Raw genomic sequence first — 25299 nt, forward strand, 5'->3', positions numbered from 1 at the left:
TGTCGAGTCCTAACCGAGACATCCTGGGCCTGTCGAGTCCTAACTGAGACATCCTGGGCCTTTTGAGTCCTAACCGAGATCAGTGACGATATTTCAGTGATTACTAAATTTGAGTCCATTTAGTTTGAGTAAACTGTCTTCGTTTTGTAATGCTACATAAGTTGGTGAAAGGTAAGAAGAACGTTTACTGTTTGTTAATTTGTACATGCTCTTAAATTCATTTTATAACAAAATATATCTGCTTTTCTGTCATTTTAAAAGAGGCATGGCTAACATTGGTAAAACAGTGACACTCACAATGTTTGTTTTTTTATGTATTAATTTTCGTATTAATTTCCTGAAAGTATGAAACATACTAACTACCCGACCTTCCAAACTGAGCGACAATCCGAGGTAGGCTATAAGTACAGTTAACTGAATACAATGACTGAAATAATTAACATTTAATGATACTCCTGCGCGAAAAGCATCGGCTAGTGGACGTTCAACAAAGGTGTATGACATAAAATTATATATATATATATATATACTCTTCAAAAAAAGAAACGCAAAAGGGTACAAATGGGTTATAACTCCGATTTTATGTTTCCTACCGGTTCATGCTTTGTGAATATAAGGTCATTGCATGTCCCAAACACATTCCCACGGTTACATTCGATAAAACGCAGCTACTGTACAATAAAGTTCCAAAATGTGAATATTCGCAAAAACGCAGCCACGTGCAAACCATGTCACCACTGCACGTGCGTTGTCTGCACGTGCAACATGAACACCGACAGTATAAAAGTGCAGGGTGTTCGCTTGCCTGGCCTCTGTATCTGGCCGACAGTTGACAATCCAGGACATGCCACGTCTCAGTGAACCGCAGAGAAACAATGCCATCGGCCGTTCTGGATTCGCCTGCGTCTAGTCACGTCAAGGGTGTGCACTTTACGATTGCCCGATCGTCCATGGCGAGTTAAAATAGGGTAGGGCAAGTCAAAACCTAATCACGTGTCGCCAGAAATTTCAGCATATTGTATTATGTATCAAAATGCAAATAACTAATCTTTGTAAGAGATCGGAAAGTTATTTTATATTTATTGTTTTTAACTGGTTTCCTATTAGTATCTGCGCAACCAAACCCATATAGGACATAATAGCGATTACTTCCCCAGTCTATCGAACAGTCTAAAACCATTCGGAATGCCTCAGCCGGTTTTGATTATGTATTCGGAAAACCTCGGCCACGTAAATGTATTCGTGGGTTCAATCGGAACACCTCCATCATGTCCGTCTTTACTTTCCATTTAGTTACAATTGGAACAACTTGTCACATTCCGCTACGCTATGTTTCGTAGAAAGATTTTGTTTAGGTCTCACTACACAGATGTCATCTGTCATTGAAACCCATGTTAAATTGCCCAACTTCAAATGAAGATTGCCAATAGAATGGGTTCTCGTTCGCACTAACAACATACATTATTACGAACATACATTATATAAGCATTTATTTTCACTCCAAAATTGAGAACATTTCCGTCTTAGTTTTTTTGCTATGTGACCGCATCTGGCTGTAGTACCGGTCCCAACAGGTGGTTCATTAACCGATTCACTCCGGCTGTCTCTTGCGCTATACACCCATGTCCCAAAAGGTCAATGCACAATATTACAAAATAACATGGGCAAAATACAAACAGAAGGCTCACCATTAAACATACATATTGTTTTAATTCTTCACCATTTCCTGGAAGTGAATATGTGAACCATAACATGTGTCACAATTAGGAACTATAGTGGATCGTCATCGATCAACTCTCACCCGGAAGTCAACTATGTAGTGAGACCGAAGGGTCCACCGGAATAAAAAGTGTCCTTGACGTCACAGTTGAATTTACAATATATACATGTGTATGTGTACATGAAGGGTCCATCAGAATAACCTGTGTCCTTGACGTCACAGTTGAATTTACAATATATACATGTGTATGTGTACATGAAGGGTCCATCAGAATAACCTGTGTCCGTGACGTCACAGTTGAATTTACAATATATACATGTGTATGTGTACATGAAGGGTCCACCAGAATAACTTATCAGTGATACCACATTTTTAATAAGGTGATATGTTTGAACTGAACTCTGCAATCGTGGACTATTTATGCCCAAGAAAGCATGATTTACCAATTAATTCATACAAACAAATTGAAGTGAACACATATAGAAACACAAATTCATACAAATAAAACTGAAGCGAAAACACACAGACACATACAAATCAGGTTGGTTTTTTTACTCCAGAAAATAGCATACACATCTGAGAGTTTAATTTGAACAGTGTTTCATTTGTTTATAAAAAGTAGTGACCCCCTCCCTAGGATTTTGATCAGGGTACAGCCCTGCACATTCACACACGCACGCACACGCACCCCCACAAACACACAAATAAATTCACACACAGACACCCCCACAAATTCACACACACACACACACACACACACACACAAATTCACATACACATGCACACGCGCGCGCGCACACACACACATACATCATACACACATACACATGAACACACTATATATCACACAAACACACACACACACTATATTTCACAGACATACAGATATGTTTCTCTTAAGTCGACTGTACGTCAATGTTTGACAATACACTCAACTGACTGTCCCTGAGTTAGTTAATTAAACATGTTAATTATGTATGAGAGAACACACTCAACAGAGAGAGAGAGAGACAGAGAGTGAGAGTGACAGAGAGACAGAGAGACAGAGTGTGTGTGTGTGTGAGAGAGAGAGAGAGAGAGAGAGAGAGAGAGAGAGAGAGAGAGAGAGAGAGAGAGAGAGAGAGAGAGAGAGGCAGACAGGCAGAGACAGACATACAGACAGACAGAGGAAGTGGGTGGGAGGGTATCACAGGCTAAAATGTTTTCTGATTGTTTTTCTGCTTAGTCACCTGTATACAAGTATTTAATATTTATACTGGTCACACGTAGAAGACCTGATTTTAATCAGATTGATATTTACTTCACCTACAATCATAAATCTCATCTTTAAAACGTCCCCCCCCCCCCCGATTCCACCCCCCCCCCCCCCCCTACGACCGAATGATAAAGCGTATCTACCCAACCATGTTATCATACTATTACTACATTGCCAACTGAACAAACATCGCGACAGGCCAGTCCGCATTCAAATCAATACATCTATTCTCGAGGAACTGGGAAAGTCCAACACGGAAAACTAAACGTGTTTGTATGATTGACTGCACTACTTTTAAAATCGGGAATAAAATATGATTGCAACATATGAATATATCTCAAAACACCATCACTTTGCAAAAACTTCCACCAAAACTTACTCACCTACTCTCTCTCTCTCTCTCTCTCTCTCTCTCTCTCTCTCTCTCTCTCTCTCTCTCTCTCTCTCTCTCTCTCTCTATGAAATTAGTTGGGAGTATTGTGTGTGTTATGAGAAAAAGATATTTAGTTCACAATATTATTGTCGTCTATTTGTTGTCAATATAAAATAACCTTAAATATACGAGTTGTCATGATGATGTTAGTTTATTTTCATGTTCGTATATAATTCCGGTCAAAGTACGCTTTTCTGGTTACGAAGGGTTCTATTCAAGAAACACGCGTGCAGTTTGGCTTTAGAGAACAACCCGTTGTAGGGTCATTTTAATATGAATTTTCCCACTAACAGGTTAGAACACAGACAGACAGACAGACAGACAGACAGACAATTTATATTTAACACGTCAGTCCTGATTGACTGCATATTACGTAATTTGTGTATTTATAATCACACGTCGAGCCGCTGTTGTGCATGTCCTTATTTTAGCCCATGCTACCTGACTTCAAATACCCGGTGAAAATACTCGACAGCTTAATAACCACTTGACAACAGACACCGTTTCTGGTTTGTTTTTCTGCTTAGTCACCTGTATACAAAACCGGCTTCGGTGGCGTCGTGGTTAGGCCATCGGTCAACAGGATGGTAGGTACTGGGTTCGGATCTCAGTCGAGGCATGGGATTTTTAATGCAGATACCGACTCCAAACCCTGAGTGAGTGCTCCGCAAGGCTCAATGGGTAGGTGTAAACCACTTGCACCGACCAGTGATCCATAACTGGTTCAACAAAGGCCATGGTTTGTGCTATCATGTCTGTGGGAAGCGCAAATAAAAGATCCCTTGCTGCTAATCGGAAAGAGTAGCCCATGTAGTGGCGGCAGCGGGTTTCCTCTCAAAATCTGTGTGGTCCTTAACCATATGTCTGACGCCATATAACCGTAAATAAAATGTGTTGAGTGCGTCGTTAAATAAAACATTTCTTTCTTTCTTTCCTGCCCCAGTTCAACGAACCCTCCTCTCCACCCCCACCCACCCACATTCTTGACCAGGCTGCAACATGTAAGGGCCAAATTTTAAAACTGTATTTTCTAGAAATTTGTAATGTTCATTAGTATTGTCTGCTACATTCAACAATGTGGCACAATGATGGATTTACACAAAATTACCAAAGAAAACATTTTCACTAGCGATTGCTTAACAGATGATTACAGTAAATGTCTTTGTGAAACTGGCCCCGGATCACCAATAGGTGTATCGACGTTTTAATAAACCTTGTATATTAGACCTCAAAAGTCACATGGTAGGTTTCCCATAGGGTGGCTGTCTGCCACTTTTTAGGATGTATAACAATATAATGTGTATTCGAATTGTTCATTGTCCATTTAAGTTAACTAACAAGAATATACATCAATGGTTTAGAAAATGTATCTTTTAAGAGAGTATCCACAACTATTTTCAAAGTAATACATTTCGTTTTAGCGGAACATATTTGTCTCACGGTTTTAGGAATAAACTAAAATGTTAAAAATCTTGGACATGATTCATAGGTTCAGCAACATTTACTTCGTCCCAAGATTACTGGGATTCAAGTGAAATGAAGCCCATAGGTTTAAAAACAGGAACATTCGCTGCATTTAAGACTATTGACATGAATTCGGATAATATCTTAATAGAAATATTCCCTGGGCTAACAAATGACATCTGATTTACTGTGTAACTGGAGGAAATTTTATAACGAGAGATTTTTAATGAAATTTAGGTAAAGAGCCATCATCATGTTTGCTTTCATTACATAAATAACAATAACAATAACAATGAAATAAAATATACAAATAAACCTACATATTAATCGATACCATACATCCATTACCTAAAAACTGAAATTGTACATGAAGTAAACATCAGGTATCCATTAAAATAACCCAAAGCAGACAGTTATATCTATAGGTGTCGGGTGTACCTCCTCCACTTTCCTCAACTATGAAACAGCTAGGTGTCTAAAATATATATAAGCACTGCTCTTCATCAGATGAAATTAAAATTAATAACTGTTCCTCCTGTCATACATAATGGAAACATATGAATGAATGAAACCCATGAAAAATGTATTGCCTTGTCATTCAACATCAACAGAAAATGATATAATAAAACATGTAAAGTTGCAAAATACAAACATCACAGAGAGATACTGCTACTACTTCAATAATTGGCTTCTCAAAGAGACTTTACCACGCACAGGGTTTCATTGATATGTCCACTGTAACTAGCATATATGTCCATGTTTTTTTTTTCAGCTTCTTAATGTAAGTCCCAGGCTTAATTTTAGATAAACCTTTATCTTCTCCAAGATGGTATTTTTTTTTTTTTATGCTTGGAACTTAAATACGGAAATTCCTGGTGGGCCTACACTTCTTTTCTGGTATGATAGCTTTTCCTTGACCACCAGTTGAATACATAATATGTACATATATACAATATAGACACTTTGGCACTAACAATTTACCTTTACCTGATAGAAAGGGTAGAAATATGATAGGGATAAACATAACCAATTGGTACATACGAGGTTTTCATAACAGATAAACAGTGGTTTTCAAATACGTGTTTTACTTATTTGACATTTTCTATACTTTCCATTGCTTAGACGAGGTTTTGACAAAAAAAGATAATAGATTTCTGCTTCTGAAAAAATTAAAAAGTGAAAATCGCCAAAACTGCACATACAGGGTTTTCTTAGTTCAGCGACGATATGCTGTGCAAAAAGGCTGCAAGAGCTAAGTCTTTCGTCACGCCTGAAAGATTACCACCAACCACCTCGGCCTGTACATTTCACTCCCTGCGGACTTACTATCAGATTATGAAGTGGATGTGCTGTAATAATGAAATGGAGCCGTCTGTATGGGGTGGAGGTTAAAAGGTGAAAAACTCATTCCGGTGATGACAGACAAAAGACCTGCTCCAGAGGTACTTATTCAGATCATTCACTGCAACTGTTCGGGAGGATGCACTACTCAAAAGTGTACCTGCAGAAAACATGAGATGGAATGCACCAGTGCATGTGGGCATTACAACTTATTGTTTTGCTTATATCCAATTAAGGTTCAAGCACACTGTCCTGGACACACACCTCAATTATCTGGGCTGTCTGCCCAGGACAGTAGGTTAGTTATTAGTTGGTTAATGGTTAGTGAGAGAGAAGATGGTGTAGTGGCCTTACACCTACCCATTGAGCCGTTAAGAACTCGCTCTGGGTTGGAGCCGGTACCGGGCTGCGAACCCTGTACCTACTAGCCTGTTGTCCGATGGCTTAACCACTACGCCACTGAGGCCGATATGTGGGCATTGCCAACTTGGCAACTGTGACAATATGACAAATGAAAATAGCATTAATTATAACATCAGGTTTTTAAAAAAACACCTTGCAATTTGATGGTTATCAATTAGATTTTTGACGGTTTTTTGCTGGCGGCCATCTTGTTTTTTTGTGTCATTTTTTTAAAGACTTTCCCATGTGTCAAAATTGTCCAACTTTTGATATGTTGTTCTCCACATCGAATAATACAACAAACGATCATAAAACATTTTGTTGCAATTTTTGGGGGGTTAGGTGGTATATTGAGCCGCCTATTAATTGTCCCCTCCTGTCAAAGAACAATGCATCAGCCCAGTCATGTATTCAAATCAATATATCTATTCTCTAGGATTTGTGGGGCCGGGCGGGGTTTTATTTTCAGCCAATTACTTTTAATTTTTGTTTTGTTTTGTTGTGTAATGTATTAGATTGGTTGGGGTTTCTCCGCCTTGCCCCCCGTTTTGTCGGGGGGGGGGGGGGGGGGCGGGCGGGGTTTTATCTTTAGCCGATTACTTTTAATTTTTGTTGTCTTGTTTTGTTGTGTAATGTATACATGTTGTATGATTGAATGTGTGATTGTTGCTCGGATTATGGGGGGAGGCTTATCTGGCAGTAATCCCCTCCCCGTTCCGGAAACTGCACCTTATACATGTATATAGTTCGTCTTTTTTAATTTGTTTAATATCTATTTTAAAAATAAAATAAAATAAAATATAATGTAGGTTACTGGCATGCTCGCTAATTTAATCTGTTTCATATTTTTAATCATTATTTTAACTATGTTTTAAATTTTTAATTAAACAATTATATAATACAACAGGGCAGGTAACTGGGTTGGGACACTCTCCTAGTGACCTTCTACTAAAGCTTTAGGTCACTCTACTAGTGACCTTCTACAAATGATTGCCATGACTGGATCGAGCTGCGGTTGGACACGGTGGGGTGTGTGGTTGTGGTGCCGGTGGTTAGGTTTTTTGGGGTCATAGGGCGTAGGCGGTTTGGCCGTAGGTTTCTGTGAAAGTTCCGGCCCCACTTCTCGCCCCCCCCCCCCCCCCCCCCCCCCCCCCCCCCCCCCCCCCCCCCCTTCCTCCTGGTCACACCAAGGCCCGAAATACGACTGGTAATCTTTTTAAATAAATATTAAATTTAATATAACTTTTCTGTGGGCCGGGCTTACCCCCCTACCCTTTCCCTTGCCTCTGGGGACTAAATAATTTTTTATTTTTTTTTAAAATAAATTATAATTTTTGTATTTTTACTTTTAGACTTCCCCATCTAAATTTGCGTTAATTTTAAATAATTATATAGGTGTAGAGTAGGGATTTCTGTATTTCTTTTGGGAACGCATTCAAAATTATTAATGTCGACATAATATATTTACTCTTTTTGACCTCCAGTTTAAAATTTCAAAATTTTATTATAGTTAGGTTTTTCCTGCCCCGAGTCAGACCACCGATTATATCGGAGGCCGGACTGGGGATAGGCGTGCTCGAAACCATAGAGGTATGTGAGCACGTTTAAAACATATCCAATCTAATCTAATCTAGGAACTGGGAAAGTCCAATAAGGACAGATAGACGTGTCTAAGATTGACTGTGGGCTATTTTTAAAATCGGGAATAGTATGACTGTAACTTGTAGATGTTTCTATTTCACGTGTGAATATATTTTAAAATATTATTTTTTTGCAATTAACGTTTATAATTTATATCGAAGCGGTTGAAGTGAGAAATGACGCGATATTTTATACGTTAGGATTGTTAAATAGGAAGTTTCACCTGCATTTTCGTTACTAACAAAACCCCACAAAAACAAAACAAATGACTAGACGTTTTGTATGTTAGGATTGTTAAATAGGAACTTTAACCTGAATTTTAGTTACTAACAAAACCCCACAAAAAAAACCCAAAACCACAAAAAAAACCCACAACAACAACAAAAAACCTTGCAAAAACAAATGAATGACGTTTTATACGTTAGGATTGTTAAATTAATAGAAACTTTCACCTGCATTTTAGTTGCTAACAAACCTGCAAATAATAATAATAATAATAATAATAAATAAATAAAAATAATAATAAATAATAAATAGACAACCACCCACCACCACCCCGACCCCTCCCCCAGCTAAACTCTCCTCTTTGATAAATGTTGTGTACCGAAAGAAAGTTCCACGTGTTTGCGTGTGTTTTGTGTGTGCGCGCACGTGTGTATTGTTTGTGTATGTATGTGTGCTGTGCATTTTAATGGATGTGTCTATGTGTTTGTGTATATTTGTGTATGTATGTGTGTATTTTTGTGGATGTATGTCTGTGTGTATTTTGGTGTGTGTGTACGTTTGTCTATGTCTGTTTGTATTATTGTGGATGTATGTGGTAGGGTATCTGTGTGTGTTTGTTTGTCTGTGAGTGTGTTTGTGTGTTAGTGTGTTTGTGTGTATTTGTCAGTGTGTTTGTGTGTTTGTGTGTGTGTTTGTGTGCGTCTGTGAGTGTATTTGCGTGTGTCTGTGAGTGTGTTTGTCGTATGTGTGAGTGTTGCATGTGTATCTGTGTGTTTGCGTGTCAGTGAATGTGTTTGTGTCGTATGTATCTGTTTGCATGTGTATCCGAGTGTGTTTGTGTGTCTGTGAATGTGTTTGTGTCGTGTTTGTTTGCATGTGTATCTGAGTGTGTTTGCGTGTCTGTGAGTGTGTTTATGCCGTATGTGTTGGTGTTTGCATGTGTGTATGTTCATGTGTTTGCGTTTTATGAGTATGTATTTGTACGTTTGTGTATGTGTGTATCAAGTATGTATATGTATGAATGTGTGAGTGTTTGCGTCTTTGAGTGTGTTTGTGTGTCTGTAGGCCAGTGTATGTCCATGTGTTTGTGTTTTTATGAGCATGCATTTACAAATTTGTGTATGTGTATGTGCGTGTTTGTGCGTCTTTGTGTATCCCTCTACAGACGCGCGTGCGTGCTTGCATGCGTGTGTGTGTTTTTGGAAGCAAGGGGCTAGAGAGCCCGAACATCTGCCCCGAATCCTCGCCTGTATCACAAACACATGTAACATTATGATTGTTTTAAGCATTATTGGTTTAGAGTCACTTCATACAAATATTAAGTAGTTTAATAATTATTGTCACTATGAAGCAAACAATATAATTTTAATGCGTAAAACAAAATAAAATGCTATACCTTTTTCTATAGCCCCCCCCCCCCCCTCCCTCCACCTTTCCCGTACGAAATCCTATTTACAGCAACACGTCAGCGAACAGTTGTGTAGAAGTCAGTTTTGTTGAGCAGTGAGGTTGGCACTAAAAATAGACACAGCTAAACAGTGACGGGAGATTTCCACGCAGCCATTTCTACACTGCCTAGCCAAGTGGGCATGAGTTCGACCCGTACCCCACTTTCAGTGGTTACGGTAGTTTCAGGGATAGGGTTAGGGTTAGTCTTTAGAGCCTTTGATATAGAGGGGTACGTGTCGAACTCTTTCCTATCAATCAAACTATGACCCATAAATATCAGTACTACAACCCCTACCTCAAAGTATTAACTGCAGAAAATGGTACCTTTTATGGCTAATTTTCGGTATAACCAGATGTTTTTACAACACCCCTAGTTTCGCTCAAAATTTAAGTCTTTTTTTCACAGGTACCCCATACATGTTCCAAGCAGAAGGCTACTTGACACAGTGGTACTAGATGAAATAAAATTGCATACATTTTTTTGCCCAGATGAAACTTTTTTTTTTTACAACCAACACACTCACATTTATCACCAGTCACAGGACTTGTGGTGTTCACTTCTCTATAAAAAGTTTGGTGCACCTCGCACTTTGACCCAGCCGGAGGTTATTTGGTTTAGTACTACCTAAAGCACCATGTTCACAGTGCATGGGGCAATGTCAGTATGTTTGTGAAGGGATGTTCCACAATGAAGATGGAAAGTATAAAGGTATGTAATATAAATTATGATAAGTAATCTGTATTTAACAACCACAATTATAAACTTTACATAACTTGAAAGCACTGTAGTAGCCAGCAATTTGGATTGATGGGTATGTGGGGTGGGCACCCATTCCCCTCCCCCCCCCCCCCCCCCCGTGTTTTATATGTGCAGGGGGTGGCACTGGTGGGGGATCCGATGGGAGTGGGGGTAGGCAACCAACATTTTAGAAAACAAACTTATAAAGGCCAACACTACAGTGTTTAATATGACAAAAGATACTAAATTAATATGGTTTCAATATCGAATAATTCAAAGAATTCTTCCAACAAATAATTTCCTATTTAAAATTAAATTGATAACCAGTCCAAATTGCAGCTTTAGTAATAAGTACATAGAAACATAGTCTCATTTATTTTTTGAATGTTCATATGTACAGTGCTTAATTAAATCGCTATTCAAATGGATAAGGGAAGTAACGGGTACTAACATTACCATGACCCCATGGCTCTCTTAGGGTACCCTGAAGAATACACTGTTATAAATATCATCAATACATTGGCAAAACAATATATATATAGTTCAAAATTTGATAAGAAAACCCCAAGTTTTGAAATCCTCAAAGTCAAAATAAATGTTTATTATAATTTAGAAAAAGCTGCATATTGTAATAAGAATAAATACGAGAAATTATTAAGAAATGGAAATTATGGAATCATACTTTTCAGCAGACTCAAACCTAATGGGTGACAAAATAGTTCTGGACTAGGTAAAAACAGAGAATGTTTTGGTGTGTTGACTATTTTCATAAACAAGGAAAAACTGCATCATAAAAGACTGAAAAAACAAAACAAAAACAAACCTCTATATAGTAACCTTTTCTATAAGCTTAGTATATGAAAAACTCTCAAGTGTGTATTGGCTTATATTCTACTTTTTGTGCAATGTGTAAATGTATGTGTGGCACTATAATACTTGTATATTGTGAAAATGGCGGGAAAAATGAAAAAAAAAATGTTTTATAAAGGCAAACAAATTCCTGATTGGGGATAGAGCATTGCCCCCCACTCCCCCATCCCCACACACATACTTACCAACCCCCTTATGCAATGATAATCTTCTTAAGGTAATTTTTAAGGCCTAAAAGTTCAGTTTCACAGTATCACTGATAATGTTTAAAATTATATATTATAACATTAAATAATTACGGAGTATGTAACAGGAATATCAGTATATTGCATGAATCAAATAAAAAAGCCTGCTCAATGTTGTCAATTGTGATTCAGGTTGTTAACATCTTCTTTCAGTTACACGAAGAGAGTAAGGCACACAAGACTGCTGTCCTAAAGAAAATGGGAGCAGAAGCTACCCCAGGGACAATATAATAATTATAATTTAATTACAACAGTTTGTAATAAATCTAAAACAAGTCCACGATTTCAATCTGTTTCTACCCTTTCTGTCAGTTTCCTCCGACTCTGTCTTTTGAGCTGTCCACACCATTGCCTACCTGTCTCAACTTCCTCCACCGTTGCAGTCTCTGTGTATTTCCCTGCACCCACCTGGCATCCTCGTCCTTTGCCGCTAATAAAGCTGGTCTGACCCACGGCACTAACTAACGACCGACGGTAGTAGGGGTGCATAGTAGGTGGTTACAAGTGCCTTTTAACAATGCCAGAAGTAAATACTGAACACTCCCCAAAGTGGTCAGACTAAACCCACAGCTAAAAGCTGATGGGGAATGGCAGATAGCCACGAGACAAGCACCTGTCGCGGTTGGAGAGACAAGGACTGGGATGTGGAGGTGGACAGCGAAAGAAGTTGAAAGATAAGAGGAGTTGCCAGACTGGGAAGAAATGAGACGGAATGCAAAGGAGAGAAAGGAAAGGGGGCAGTGGGATAAAAAAAAAAACCCCACAAAAAACACAAAAAACCCACAACACTAAAACAAGTTCTATTTACTTCTTTTGTGTTGTTATTATTGTTTTATGATATGACAAGATGTTTTTAAACTGCAATTTAAGTAAGTTGGGTTTTTTAGGAAATTCAAAAGTTGTACGGGCGAGTCAAAGTGTTGCTGTGAGTGGCCCGACTGGCCAGTCAAAACAAATTCCAAGTGCATACCCTGCAAAAGGAGCTGCTACATTCGACTCATGTCTGGTTAAAATTTAAAATCCAAAAAATAATATTAGAATGTTCGGCCAAAAGGTTGTTAGGGTGATTTGAGCAATTTAGACCGGCTGCCAAAGTACAGTGTGTCGGACTGTTTACAAAAAAATAAACATAAAATTTTGAACCATGGCCAAAAGATTTAAAGTCCAACTAAGCCCCAAAAAGGATTTTCCTGTCCTAGGAGAGGTTTGGCGGAACTCGTGGCGAGATGTTGGGGTGATCGGCCCGGAACCTCGGGAAGAAGTGAGGCTGGTCAATGTAGCACTCTCCCAGAAGTAAGGCTGGGTAATCTTCCGGAAATATCAGCCTGATAATCCGATGGACGATTGGATTATCCATGTCTGATTTTAGCAGTCCTTGCCGATACACCCCGTTCCGCTCAGATGTCAAGTAGAAGGTGCGACTCTTCTCGACATACTGGAACTGGTACCGCCCCTGACCAGATGGTGTTGGTCTCCAACTCTTGGGGATGAAGGGGCCTGGCAGTTGGGAGATAGCAGTGAACTCCTCCCCCTTGACACACTCGCGGTACCGTCCACGAAGCCTATCGCAGGCGATCTACCAAGTAGTGGCTTGGGTGTCAGACAGGTCCTGAACCGACACTTTCCTGTTCTTGGCGTCCCGCTCTACAACAGCTGCCGCAACAACTCGTGGAGACGCCGGTGGGCTGGCTGGAGCTGATGACACTTTGACATGTCCTGTCTCCATCGGCGCTGGTGCTGTAGAGGGAGGGGCCGCCACTGCCAGTTGAGCTGACAGCTTAGCCCCCCCCCACCCCCCTTGCCGCTCCTGGCGTCTGCCGAGTAGTAGAGGGCGGCGAAGCAGAAGGGACTGCCGCCGGTAGTTGCGGCTGCCGGTTTTCACCCCCCCCCCCTGAACCGCCCCTGCCGGTTTCGACTTCTCCTTTGAAGCTGGAGGGACCGCCCCTGGCGGTTGAGCCGCCGACTTTGGTCCCCCCCCCCCCCCCCCGAGCCGCCTTGAGACGTCAAAGGACCAAGCTCGCGCAACACAGCCCCAAGGGGGGCGGAGGGGACCTCGACGTTCGCTGGACACAAGCGCATTCTTCGCTGTCTCGAGTAGGAATGATCAATGAATAAATACACTTTATTAACAAAATAAAAATTAGTGCAAAACGAAACATGGTCCCGATGATCGGTTAGATGTACGAATCGATCCTGTTCAAAACGACTCGGGTAACTAGTAATTAGAGCGAAACGACCTGTTACCCTACTGAAACTTCGGACCATTGAATGTTCTGGCTATTGAACGTTCGAACCATTGAACCTTCGATCTATAGAGCTGTGACCCTGTCGAGTCCTAACCGAGATCAGTGACGATATTTCAGTGATTACTAAATTTGAGTCCATTTAGTTTGAGTAAACTGTCTTCGTTTTGTAATGCTACATAAGTTGGTGAAAGGTAAGAAGAACGTTTACTGTTTGTTAATTTGTACATGCTCTTAAATTCATTTTATAACAAAATATATCTGCCTTTCTGTCATTTTAAAAGAGGCTTGGCTAACATTGGTAAAACAGTGACACTCACAATGTTTGCTTTATTTATTCATCTTCGTATATTTCAAACTTTCAGGAAATTAATACGAACTACCCGACCATTAAGCTCATACTAAACTGAGCGACGTGGATGTCCTGTTTACCTTGCTCAACCAAGCTTAACCATGGGCTACCGAGAGCAACTGCTAACTACCGAGAGAAGGTGCACAATTACCGAGAGTAACCGAGAACTACCGAGTGCAAGTGCAGAAATACCGAGAATTAATTTTTTTCACGATTCAAGCAGGCGTACCTGCTACCATTTTGGTCCGATAGAGTACAGTTGACTGAAATAATTAGGGAATAACCCAACTGTGTTTTCCGATTTGCGGACGTATATCGGTGGTTTTACTGTCGCAAATTTAGTTTTATTGGCGACGCATTAGCGAACAATTTCAACTGTCTTATTACTTTTTTACCGGCCTCGGTGGCGTCGTGGCAGGCCATCGGTCTACAGGATGGTAGGTACTGGGTTCGGATCCCAGTCGAGGCATGGGATTTTTAATCCAGATACCGACTCCAAACCCTGAGTGAGTGCTCCGCAAGGCTCAATGGGTAGGTGTAAACCACTTGCACCGACCAGTGATCCATAACTGGTTCAACAAAGGCCATGGTTTGTGCTATCCTGCCTGTGGGAAGCGCAAATAAAAGATCCCTTGCTGCTAATCGGAAGAGTAGCCCATGTAGTGGCGACAGCGGGTTTCCTCTCCAAATCTGTGTGGTCCTTAACCATATGTCTGACGCCATATAACCGTAAATAAAATGTGTTGAGTGCGTCGTTAAATAAAACACTTCTTTCTTTCTTTCTATTATTTTTTTATGAAATAAACTATAACAGACTTCCCTAAGATATAGTGTCAATACAGTGACGTCACTCAGGAATGTAGACCGATTTACATACCAACCAATGATTCCTACGCTCAACAAATACGTACGCCCTTTTGTAATAATTTATTGACAATTTCGTCTCAACGTGGTCGATTCCCAGTGTGGAGCTCCACGCGGTCAGACGTGTTTGTTTCGCTTGTGCACACTGCACGTGCTTTTGTGTGCTCGACTTGGGGGTCCTTCTTTTCGTTGTTTTTGTCAGCGAAATGAAGTTTTCTACTGGGATGTATGCGGCCATTGGAACTGATTGAACGCTGGAACGCTTCTCGTTTCGACAGTCTGCACCACCTGGTTGGATTCTTTTTTAGCGAGATTCCTTGCCTCCACGTCATTTCTCCGTCTGACTGTCGACTTGTTTTTTTCGTGACTCGTATGACGGCCATTCTGCAGAACGCCACGGTTGTTCGCGTTTAGTCTCTACATGTCCGAGTCTGTCCTAGCAGCACTGGAAGATTGACCGCCTCACTCTAAGAAGAAATAGGAAGCGGGGTCGGCCCCTACTACTCTTTTTCTAGACTTTACCTTGCTTTATAGTGATACCATCTCGTATCCTCCGGAGTCGGGCCCGTCCGCACCACTATACCAAACCATGACGACTGGACTATACCCTAGTCTGATACTCTCTCTCGTTCAGATGGATCCGGCTTCTCAAGATCTGTATTTCAGCACAGCACTACACCTTCAACGTCTATCGACTGTCAATCTAGGGGTTTTCTTGACGGGATGCAACCCATCTCGTCCCTTTAAGCTGTGCACCCAAACGGCCTTAACGAGGCCACTCGCGTGGACATATCGATCGGACTTTAAACTTTTAGATCTGCGTTAAAAAATTTATATCGAAATTACTTCTTTTTTAAAAATATTATTAAATAGTCCGATCCTCTCTTCTTTCTCGTATTTAATTTTGGACGGTCCTTCTAAAATGCTCCAAATTATATAAATATTCGGCCGAGCAGTCAATTCTTTTTATTTTTGGCTTGTAACCTTTTTTTTTTTTTTTATTTATTCTAATAACTTTTTACTAATTGCTATTTTCAAAATTCTGCCCATTTTCAACCCCCCCCCCCCCCCCCCCCCCCCCCCCTTCATCCCGAGTCAGGCCACCGATCTTATCGGAGGTCGGACTCGGGATGGGCGTGTTCGAAACCCTAGTGGTATATGGGCACGTTAAACTAGTTATCATCATCATCAACGTGGTGTACAATGAATTGTATTCTCGAGTAACTATTAACTGATAACAATAATAATAACAACAGTAAACTAGAGCAATTGTTTGAAATAATAAACGACCGTGACATTAACAAAGCATTGGTAAGCGTGTTAAAGGAAACATGACACGAGACCATATTATAGCTCATTTTAAAAGAAAAATGATATAAAAATAATATACAAATAACTTTATAACAATAAAATACGTGTAGTTAACTTAAAATGAAGAAATTACGCTAATCAGTATCAAAGTACGATTTATGCATTTTTCTTCGTGAGCGTTCGGAAAAAAAGGGAAGTGACGTCAGAGCCGCTGTACTCTTCCATTGTTGTTAACTGTTTATATATGGAGTAAGGGGCTTACGATCTTTTCAGTCCAACAGTGCCGTACTGCGCGGCCTTTGGGTGTAAAAATAAACACTTTAAACGATCGGGATTGTCTTTTTATGGTTTTCCAAAGGATTGTATCCGAAGAAAGACGCGTGTATTTTATCACAAAAGAAAAGATTGGACACCAACACCACATAGTACTTTGGTGTCAGCCTATTTACAGCCCGGAGCCCGAACGTTACCCGGAGACAAATACAGTACTCGGTTGCGAATGCCGAGGTGTACATTGTACATATTTGGCACAAAGATACACCTCAGCATGATGTATTTATATATGTTAAAACAAAAATGTAGAATTTTTTATTTATTTATTTTTTGGGGAAAAAAAAGATTTTTCATGTTAGGGCTGTAGGCCTACATAACAAAATCTGTATTCACCGTCCGAAGAAGGAAACGTCAATAAGTAATTAAATATGGCATATACAAACATGGGATTTGGCATGAGGATACATCTCAGTACGATGTATTTAAATATGTTTTTAAAAAACGTGTAGAAAACAATAATAATTTTAAATAATGTTTTTAATCTTCGGGCGGAATACGTCACAAAAACGTTCCTCATCGCCCGAAGCCCCAAAGCAACACGAAGTTCAATACAAAATAAACCACTACTGTCGGTGTCGAAATAACTATTATGTTTCATCCACGGGCTGACTTGAGAATCGGAGTGTTGTTTTAGTTAATTGGTCCTTTCTTTCCGTGGCCTGCACATGTGATTCCTGATTGGCAGGTGTATATTGCAGGGTATCGACCAGGTAAGTGATTACCACGGTCTAGACATACGTACAAAATACGTGCCAGTTTTTTTAAGATCACAGGGTATTGTGGCGTAACCTGTCGCGACTATAGTACAATGTTAATGGACATTATCAGCCGCCCTGCTTCATTCTGTAAATAATGCTGTAAAACCCTTGATTAAGTAGACTTTCCCATCTAAAATTACAAAACTGACCAATTACGTAGTACCAAAGAAAAGAAAATTATCACTTGGGTATCGTGAGTGGTCGTTTTTACTCTAACGCACCCAACCAATAGGCCTAATAATATGCTACTTTTTTTTATGAATGAAAAATACTATAACCCCATTTCGTTCTATTGATGCAAATAGAAATATATTTAGTTTAAAAGTTGATTATACTCTCAAGTCATTTATGTTGTTTTACAAGCCAGGTTAATTAAAGTGAAGCGCCTTGTCGTAAATTAGAGCGTTTGTTTACACTGTGCATACAGATTTCATTATGTACAGCCCGAACATAAAAAATGCGATATTTTCTAAAAAAACCCACCCAAAAATGTTTGTCCTACATTTATATTTTTTTACATATTTAAATACATCATATCGAGGTGTATCTTTATGCTAAATATGAACAGTATACACCTCGGCATTAGCATCCGAGTTTTGGTTTTGTCTCCGGGTTACTTTCGGGACCGGGCTGTAAATTGGTCGACCGGTCTGGTCTGGCACCATCAGTTTCTCCACCCTCCGACTCGCTATCCGTTTTTTCTTCAGTATCACTGTTGTAAGTAAATGTGTGTCTTTCTTCATTTACTAACAGCTCATATTGATACGGCAAAACGTTTTGCGAACGAACACTCATTGTTTTGGTAAGCTGTGCAAGTCTTAGATTCTTTATGCGTGGTACGGACTAATGCTTTTAAGTGTAAGGCGTCAGATCAAGCGACGCGTCTCTGACGTCACGGACCTCGTGATTGCCCTGCTCATTAAAGATCGGCAATTTCCGCTAAGAGCTCGTATCTGGGGTTCTTTTATGGAGATATTTTAAGTAATTATTTTTTTATAATTTTTTTTTTTAGGTGATTCAATTTATAATTAATTGTACATGGTTGGTGCCAAATATGGTTTACGTGACATGTTTCCTTTAAGATTTACTGCTGTTGGAAATGTGTACCATATTATTATGTGTTGCTGTGGATGGGGCATTTGCTTACAAGCCAACAAAACCTCTGTACCTGAGCGTAACGTTTTCAAAGCTTTAGTTGAATGCTTGACATCATCAAACTAATTTGTGCTAATTGTGATGACGCAATATTACCGATATATATATATATATATATATATATATATATATAGAGAGAGAGAGAGAGAGAGAGAGAGAGAGAGAGAGAGAGAGAGAGAGAGAGAGAGAGAGAGAGAGAGAGAGAGAGAGAGAGAGAGAGAGAGAGAGAGAGAGAGAGAGAGAGAGAATTCGTCACGAATCTGTATTATTCGGTAGGCCTATTTGTCAAGGCTCTGCCGAGACAAATACCGATTAACTAGACATGGTTGATATGTTACTTATTAAAAAACACGAGTAGCGAATTCTATTTCTCCTATATCACTTCTAAAATAACACTTTAATTCAAAATTTTAGTACATCACAGTACTAAGTCGACGACAGTCACTTTTGGCACCCTTGTTTTGGGTTCGTACACAATAAATATTGCATATCTTACCGTAATTTCACTTGAAATTGATATTTCGTAAAAGGTACAATTTTTTAATCACAAAATTATCTTTTATATAGTAGGGATCGCAATTTTTGGTATATGTCAATACACGTTAAGTGGCAATAAATTTGTCATGTATGAAGAAAGTATAAGCAAAATATTGGGGAAATATATCAAGTTTACCAACATACAACAAATGAATTTTATTCATGTATGCCTATAGGCATACTATTACTAATCTGTGTCAAGTGCCTGTGTGTACAAATTCCAATGCAAACTTGCTATTGAAATTTTTTTGTTTGAACATTACTAATGCATTTGAACGTGTTTGAAGACAATTTATTAATTTTGTTTGTAAAAGTGCATGATTAAATTATCTCCCTTCGTCTCGGTTCTTCGTATTTAAATTTGATGATTACCAATGCATCTGATCGTATTTGAAAAGTAAAAAACGTAATTTAAACAACTGTACCTATAAAAAAGGGATACGAAGTGCAATTACGATAAAATATCTAAAACGAATTGAATACGAAGCTAAATAATGATGACACAATGTAGTGTCATCGAGTGTAAGTGTAAGAATTTAACGGCATTAGACTCGTTTTGTTTTTGTGGGAGTTTTTAGAGGATCGCTTTGTCAGGTATGTTTGCACCGCAGGATTGTTAAATAAATGTTAATAAAGATAAATTTTAATCAAATTTCCTTTTAAAAGTCTATTGTAAAGTAAATTTTCGTGATGTGTGAAAACCATATTTTCACTCATTGCTTCGCAATTCGTGAAAATATGGTTTTCACACACCACTCGTTGACATAAAAATCGTATTCGAAAAAACCCCATGAAATAGCCTCTATATATTGAAATTCTCACACCTGATAACTTGAAGACACCAATACCAGCATACAGGATTTCCTCCCAATACTAATATTCAGGACATTAAGCCATTACTTCATACAGGTACAGTCATGTTGGTGTTTCCTTCCTCAGACAGCGTATTTTTTAATACTGATTTTTCTTTGATGTGTCTGTTAATGTCAAGGGGTCAGTCAAGTTCATTTTTTAATGGAATTCTTTAAAGGGGTAGATGTACTCTGACTATCTTTGTTGTCTCTACATATATACCCGAGTACACACACGCAATATTTTGTTGTTTAATATGACATTTTGCATTTGTACAAAACTGTATGCAATATATATGCCTTATGAGGTGTACATTATATTAGGTTGAACTGTAGAAACAACAGTTACAGTGAGGTTGTGTCAGTGTTTATGTCAGAATACACCAGATCCTGGTTGTCATAAAACACTTTTTGAAAAATGTATGTTATCAGTGTAGGTAGTACTAAACCAAATAACTTCCAGCTGGGTCAAAGTTCGAGTTGCACCCAACTTTTGATAGAGAAGTGAACACCACGAGTCCTGTGATTGGTAATTAATGTGAGTGTGTTGGTTGTAAAAAGATAGTTTCATCTGGGGAAAAAAGGTATGCAATTTTATTTCATCTAGTACCACTGTGTCAAGTAGCCTTGTGCTTGAAACATGTATGGCGTACCTGTAAGAAAAAGTACTCGAATTTTGTGCAGAACTAGGGTAGTCATAGACGCTACCCGTTATCTCAGAAATGAGCAGCTTGACCCGCATTTTTTCTGATTCACTTTAAGGGTGAGGGGTCGTAGTATTTATATCCGTGGCGTTTATGTCGATTGATACGCTACAGGTAGGAGTTTTAGCCACATGTTACTATTGTCGTCTATGGGATTTGATTTGGTAGTATACACCCTATAATTATTAATTACAAAACAGTGTAACAGTTGTGTTGTTACGTATGAAATGACATGCCTGGTGTGCTATTTGAACATTTTGAATTATTCATCCCTTGTGTCATCTTTGTACCCAGCTATGGTGAACGAGTCAATATTACACCGCAGTATAAGCACACAATGAAAAACATATTGATAACATCATCACAGATGCTTTAAAAAATTGGTTTATGAAAAAAGCTATACAAGTGAAATTACTGTTATTGCCACCCTCACGGAATCACACGACAAAGTCGCCACTACTGAGATATAAGTGAAAGTACTGTTATCGCCACCCTCACGGAAACACACGACAAAGTCGCCACTACTGAGATACAAGTGAAAGTACTGTTATCGCCACCCTCGCGGAATCACAAGACAATATCGCCACTACTGAGATACAAGTGAAAGTACTGTTATCGCCACCCTCACGGAAACACACGACAATATCGCCACTACGGCGATAATGTTTTGTGGTCTCTCCAATCAAATTAATACTTCTTATCTGTTTGATATGTCTCTCTGTCTCTGTCTGTCATCGCCACCCTCACAGAATCACACGACAATGTCGCCACTACGGCGATAATGTTTTGGGGTCTCTCCAATCAGATAAATACTTCCTAGCTGTTTGATATGTCTCTCTGTCTCTCTCTGTCTCTCTGTCTCACGACTGGTAAAGTGTATCACCAACATATATTTTCTTTGTTTTCTATTTTACAGCTGGACTTGCTGGGATTCTTTTGGTAGGAATTATTCTGATTCTCATTTACACGAATTCTGAATCGCAATGGATGCCGACTCCAGACGAAGAACAAAGTGGAAACATTACTAAGACACCAACAACAGGAATAGCAAATGTTAGTAAGCCATCAACAAAACGAATAGCACATGCTACTAAACCAACGATTGCACGAATAGCAAAAGTAACTAAACCACCGATTGCACGAATAGCAAGAGTAACTAAACCACCAATAATGACACGAATAGCAAAAGTAACCAAACCAACGATGACAAGAATAGCCAATTTGACTAAATCACCAACAACACGAACAGCCAGTGTAGCAACAACGCAACTAGCAAAGGTTACTAAGAAACCAAAGTGTAAACATCCGGTTTTGCCAAGATTTATATGTGTAGAAACACGAGGAAGGTTTGGAAATCGTATGTTCTCTTTCGCCGCAGCTTATGGAATGGCCACCCATCTTAATCGAACCATGTTGGTGGATCGTTCAACATATCTTAATAACATCTTCACCCTTGATGCTATGATGGTGGACAAGTGTGTCTGCGGTGAAACAAAGCCGAAACATTCCAAGAAGTGTTGCTCGTTTGACAAGGATCTTTTAAATCTTAAATCAAGTGAAAATTACAGAGTTGGACCTTTTCTTCAGTCTTGGAAATATTTCGAGTCCGTTGTGCCACAGATCAAGAAACAGTTCACATTCAAACGAGAAGTGTTCGATAAAGCGCGAGAAATAATCACTAAAATCAAGACTGATTTCTTAAAGAAGCATTATGGAATCAACGTTAAACTTTTTGGAGAAAATATTACATTCGTTGGAGTTCACGTTAGGCGGGGTGATGTTATTGCGAACAAAATTCTGATTCGTAAAGGTTTCTCGGTCGCTCCTAAACAGTACATAGATAAAGCTATGATGTATTTTATTAACAACTTTACAGATGTTCTGTTTTTGGTTTGTTCTGACAATATGATGTGGACAACGAAAAACGTTAACCATTCAAATGTTGTATACGTGCGAGGTAATTCGCCGGAAGTGGACATGAGCGTGCTTAGCCAATGTAATCACACGATCATTACCGTCGGCACGTTTGGCTGGTGGGCGGGATTTCTGGCAGGGGGAACAACTCTGTATTACAAACACCCTATCAGAGAAGGTTCCCGATTAAGAAAACAATTCTCGGACGACTATTCTGATTATTTTTATCCAGGCTGGATTGGAATGGAATAGAATGACATGTCTATTCAGAATTTCTCATTAATAGTAGCAATATATATATTGTATTTATCATATAATATCTTACATTTTCAGTGCAATCAAAGTATGTGATATTTTCCAGAACACATACTTTAAGAATTTGATAACTTTGCAAATCAGATGTAAATTAGTCGAGGTCTCGGCACTAGGTGTATTAACATTTAAGCAAACATACTTGGGTGACACTCCATGATTGACGTATGCATTCATAGTCATCAAATAAAAACATTTCAATGGCAGTTTGACACTGAAAGCTGTCCAGCGTTCAGAAAACAAAAAACGTTAGGCATAACTTTATTTTGATGTAAGGACATTTTAAGTTTGACGTCATTTCCAAGCAAGCAAAACACACAAAACCATATGGGACAAATACTAGACTAGTCGGTTCGAGCTTATGTCACGTGACCTATATTTTTGGTCACTGACCAAAAATATAAAGATTTATCTAGTCATCGTATCTTGCCAATGCGTACAGTGATTGCTGGATAAATATATATATATATATATATAGAGAGAGAGGATAATAAACGAGTTACCAGTTAAATAATTACGAGTGAAATAATTTTCAGTTCTCACGAGCTTTAGCGAGTGACGAATGAAAATTATTTAACGAGGGACATAAATTTGATAACAACTGATACCGAGTTTGTTATTCTATTTATTACCTGAGCTATTTTTTCTCTAAAAGCCTTTATTTTGGACACACATGCACGTACATGTATAGAAACAATATAAATCACTTTATGCTCTGTTCTGAGTATTGCTATAACTTTGTAATTTAATCACGTTCATAGATAATAGTTCTCTTTATTCTGGTACAAAATCTATAATGAATTGCATTAAAATGACATTTTGTCATAAATTTAACACCAAAAACAGACAGCCATAAACGCTAACTCTTTAAACTACATGACGCCATTGTGTGTATTTGCCAAATCGTGATGATGTCATATTTAGTACCGACAAGTTCATTGGTTTTTAAGCGTCAAATCATCCAATAGTATTGTTCGTTAGACCAGTGCGTGGTAATTTCTCAGTGAGAAATTATGATTTGTATTTTCCCCGTTATCAGTGCCTGCTGGGGTAATGAATCAATAAATAAATATTCATAATTAAGTGTTTGATGTGTCACAACTACATCGTAATATAATACAAGTTATCATAAATAATCAATTAATGTTTTATTAAATTAATTAAAAACACGTTTTGTCATTACGGCATGTGATCAGCTTACACTCGAAATAAAAATATATTAATGAAGAAAGTAGCATCTGTGGAATGTCGTGTTAGCCAATCAGAAAGAAATGTACTCTTACAACAGCCAATCGTTAAACGACAATGTCAGGAGGACATACGATTTAGTTATGACATACGAGGGAAATCGTACGATAAATATGACCCTCGTTATGCTGTACCTCGTAGGGAAATATGATAATTTAGGCACTCGTGTCGTAAACATCGTCTGTCATGGACACTCATATAATATCCTCTATGTGTGTATATATATATATGTATATATGTATATACATATACATATACATATACATATACATATATATATACATATATATATATATATATATATATATATATATATGTGTGTGTGTATATATATAGGTTATTACCAGAGTGTTTTTCGGTATCGTCAATATCATATATTAGGAATAAACATTGTTTTATGCGAGCCTCTGGCGAGCATAATACATTATTTTTATTCCTAATACATGCATATGATATTGACAATACCGAAATACACGCGGGTAATAATCTCTTTATCATATAAGCTCAAGCTTAAAGCGGCAGTATCCGGAATATTTTTATTATTTAAGCATATAGAACAGAAATTTCAACTACGTTTGGTGCATATATGACGCCGCACTCCGCATTGGTTTCACTACGCTGGCTTATCCAGGTCAAAAACAAAGCCAGTATTTTGAAAGTGGGACACTTTTGACGGGCTCGTACCGATCTCGGTTTTCATTGGCTTATCACAAGTATAGAATTCCCCAACAAGAGATCATGTGAGATTTCGCAATTTTTGAACAAATTTAACTGTCTTGATTGAGGGGTCGTCTCATATCTCCAAAACATATTTATATCCATAGAGGTATGGTACAACGCCTTTCCAGGGATCGGTGGGTGGAGGATTTGCCTTGAAATTTTGACAGTGGCCAGCAGTTGGCATACGCGTTACATGTAAGGTGTGTTACTAAT

At 38.7% G+C, this 25299-nt stretch overlaps 1 protein-coding gene across 1 annotated transcript; it reads left to right on the plus strand.

Moving 5' to 3' along the window:
• Window positions 1-14056: 14056 nt before the first annotated feature.
• On the plus strand, window positions 14057-23153 carry LOC121376740 (galactoside alpha-(1,2)-fucosyltransferase 2-like). Its single transcript, XM_041504506.1, has 2 exons — window positions 14057-14221; window positions 21809-23153. The coding sequence occupies exons 1-2, from the start codon at window positions 14200-14202 to the stop codon at window positions 23056-23058; spliced, it is 1272 nt and encodes a 423-aa protein (XP_041360440.1). The 5' UTR covers window positions 14057-14199; the 3' UTR covers window positions 23059-23153.
• Window positions 23154-25299: the final 2146 nt, after the last annotated feature.

Source organism: Gigantopelta aegis, chromosome 7 (assembly GCF_016097555.1).
Source record: "Gigantopelta aegis isolate Gae_Host chromosome 7, Gae_host_genome, whole genome shotgun sequence".
NCBI classification, from domain to species: domain Eukaryota; kingdom Metazoa; phylum Mollusca; class Gastropoda; order Neomphalida; family Peltospiridae; genus Gigantopelta; species Gigantopelta aegis.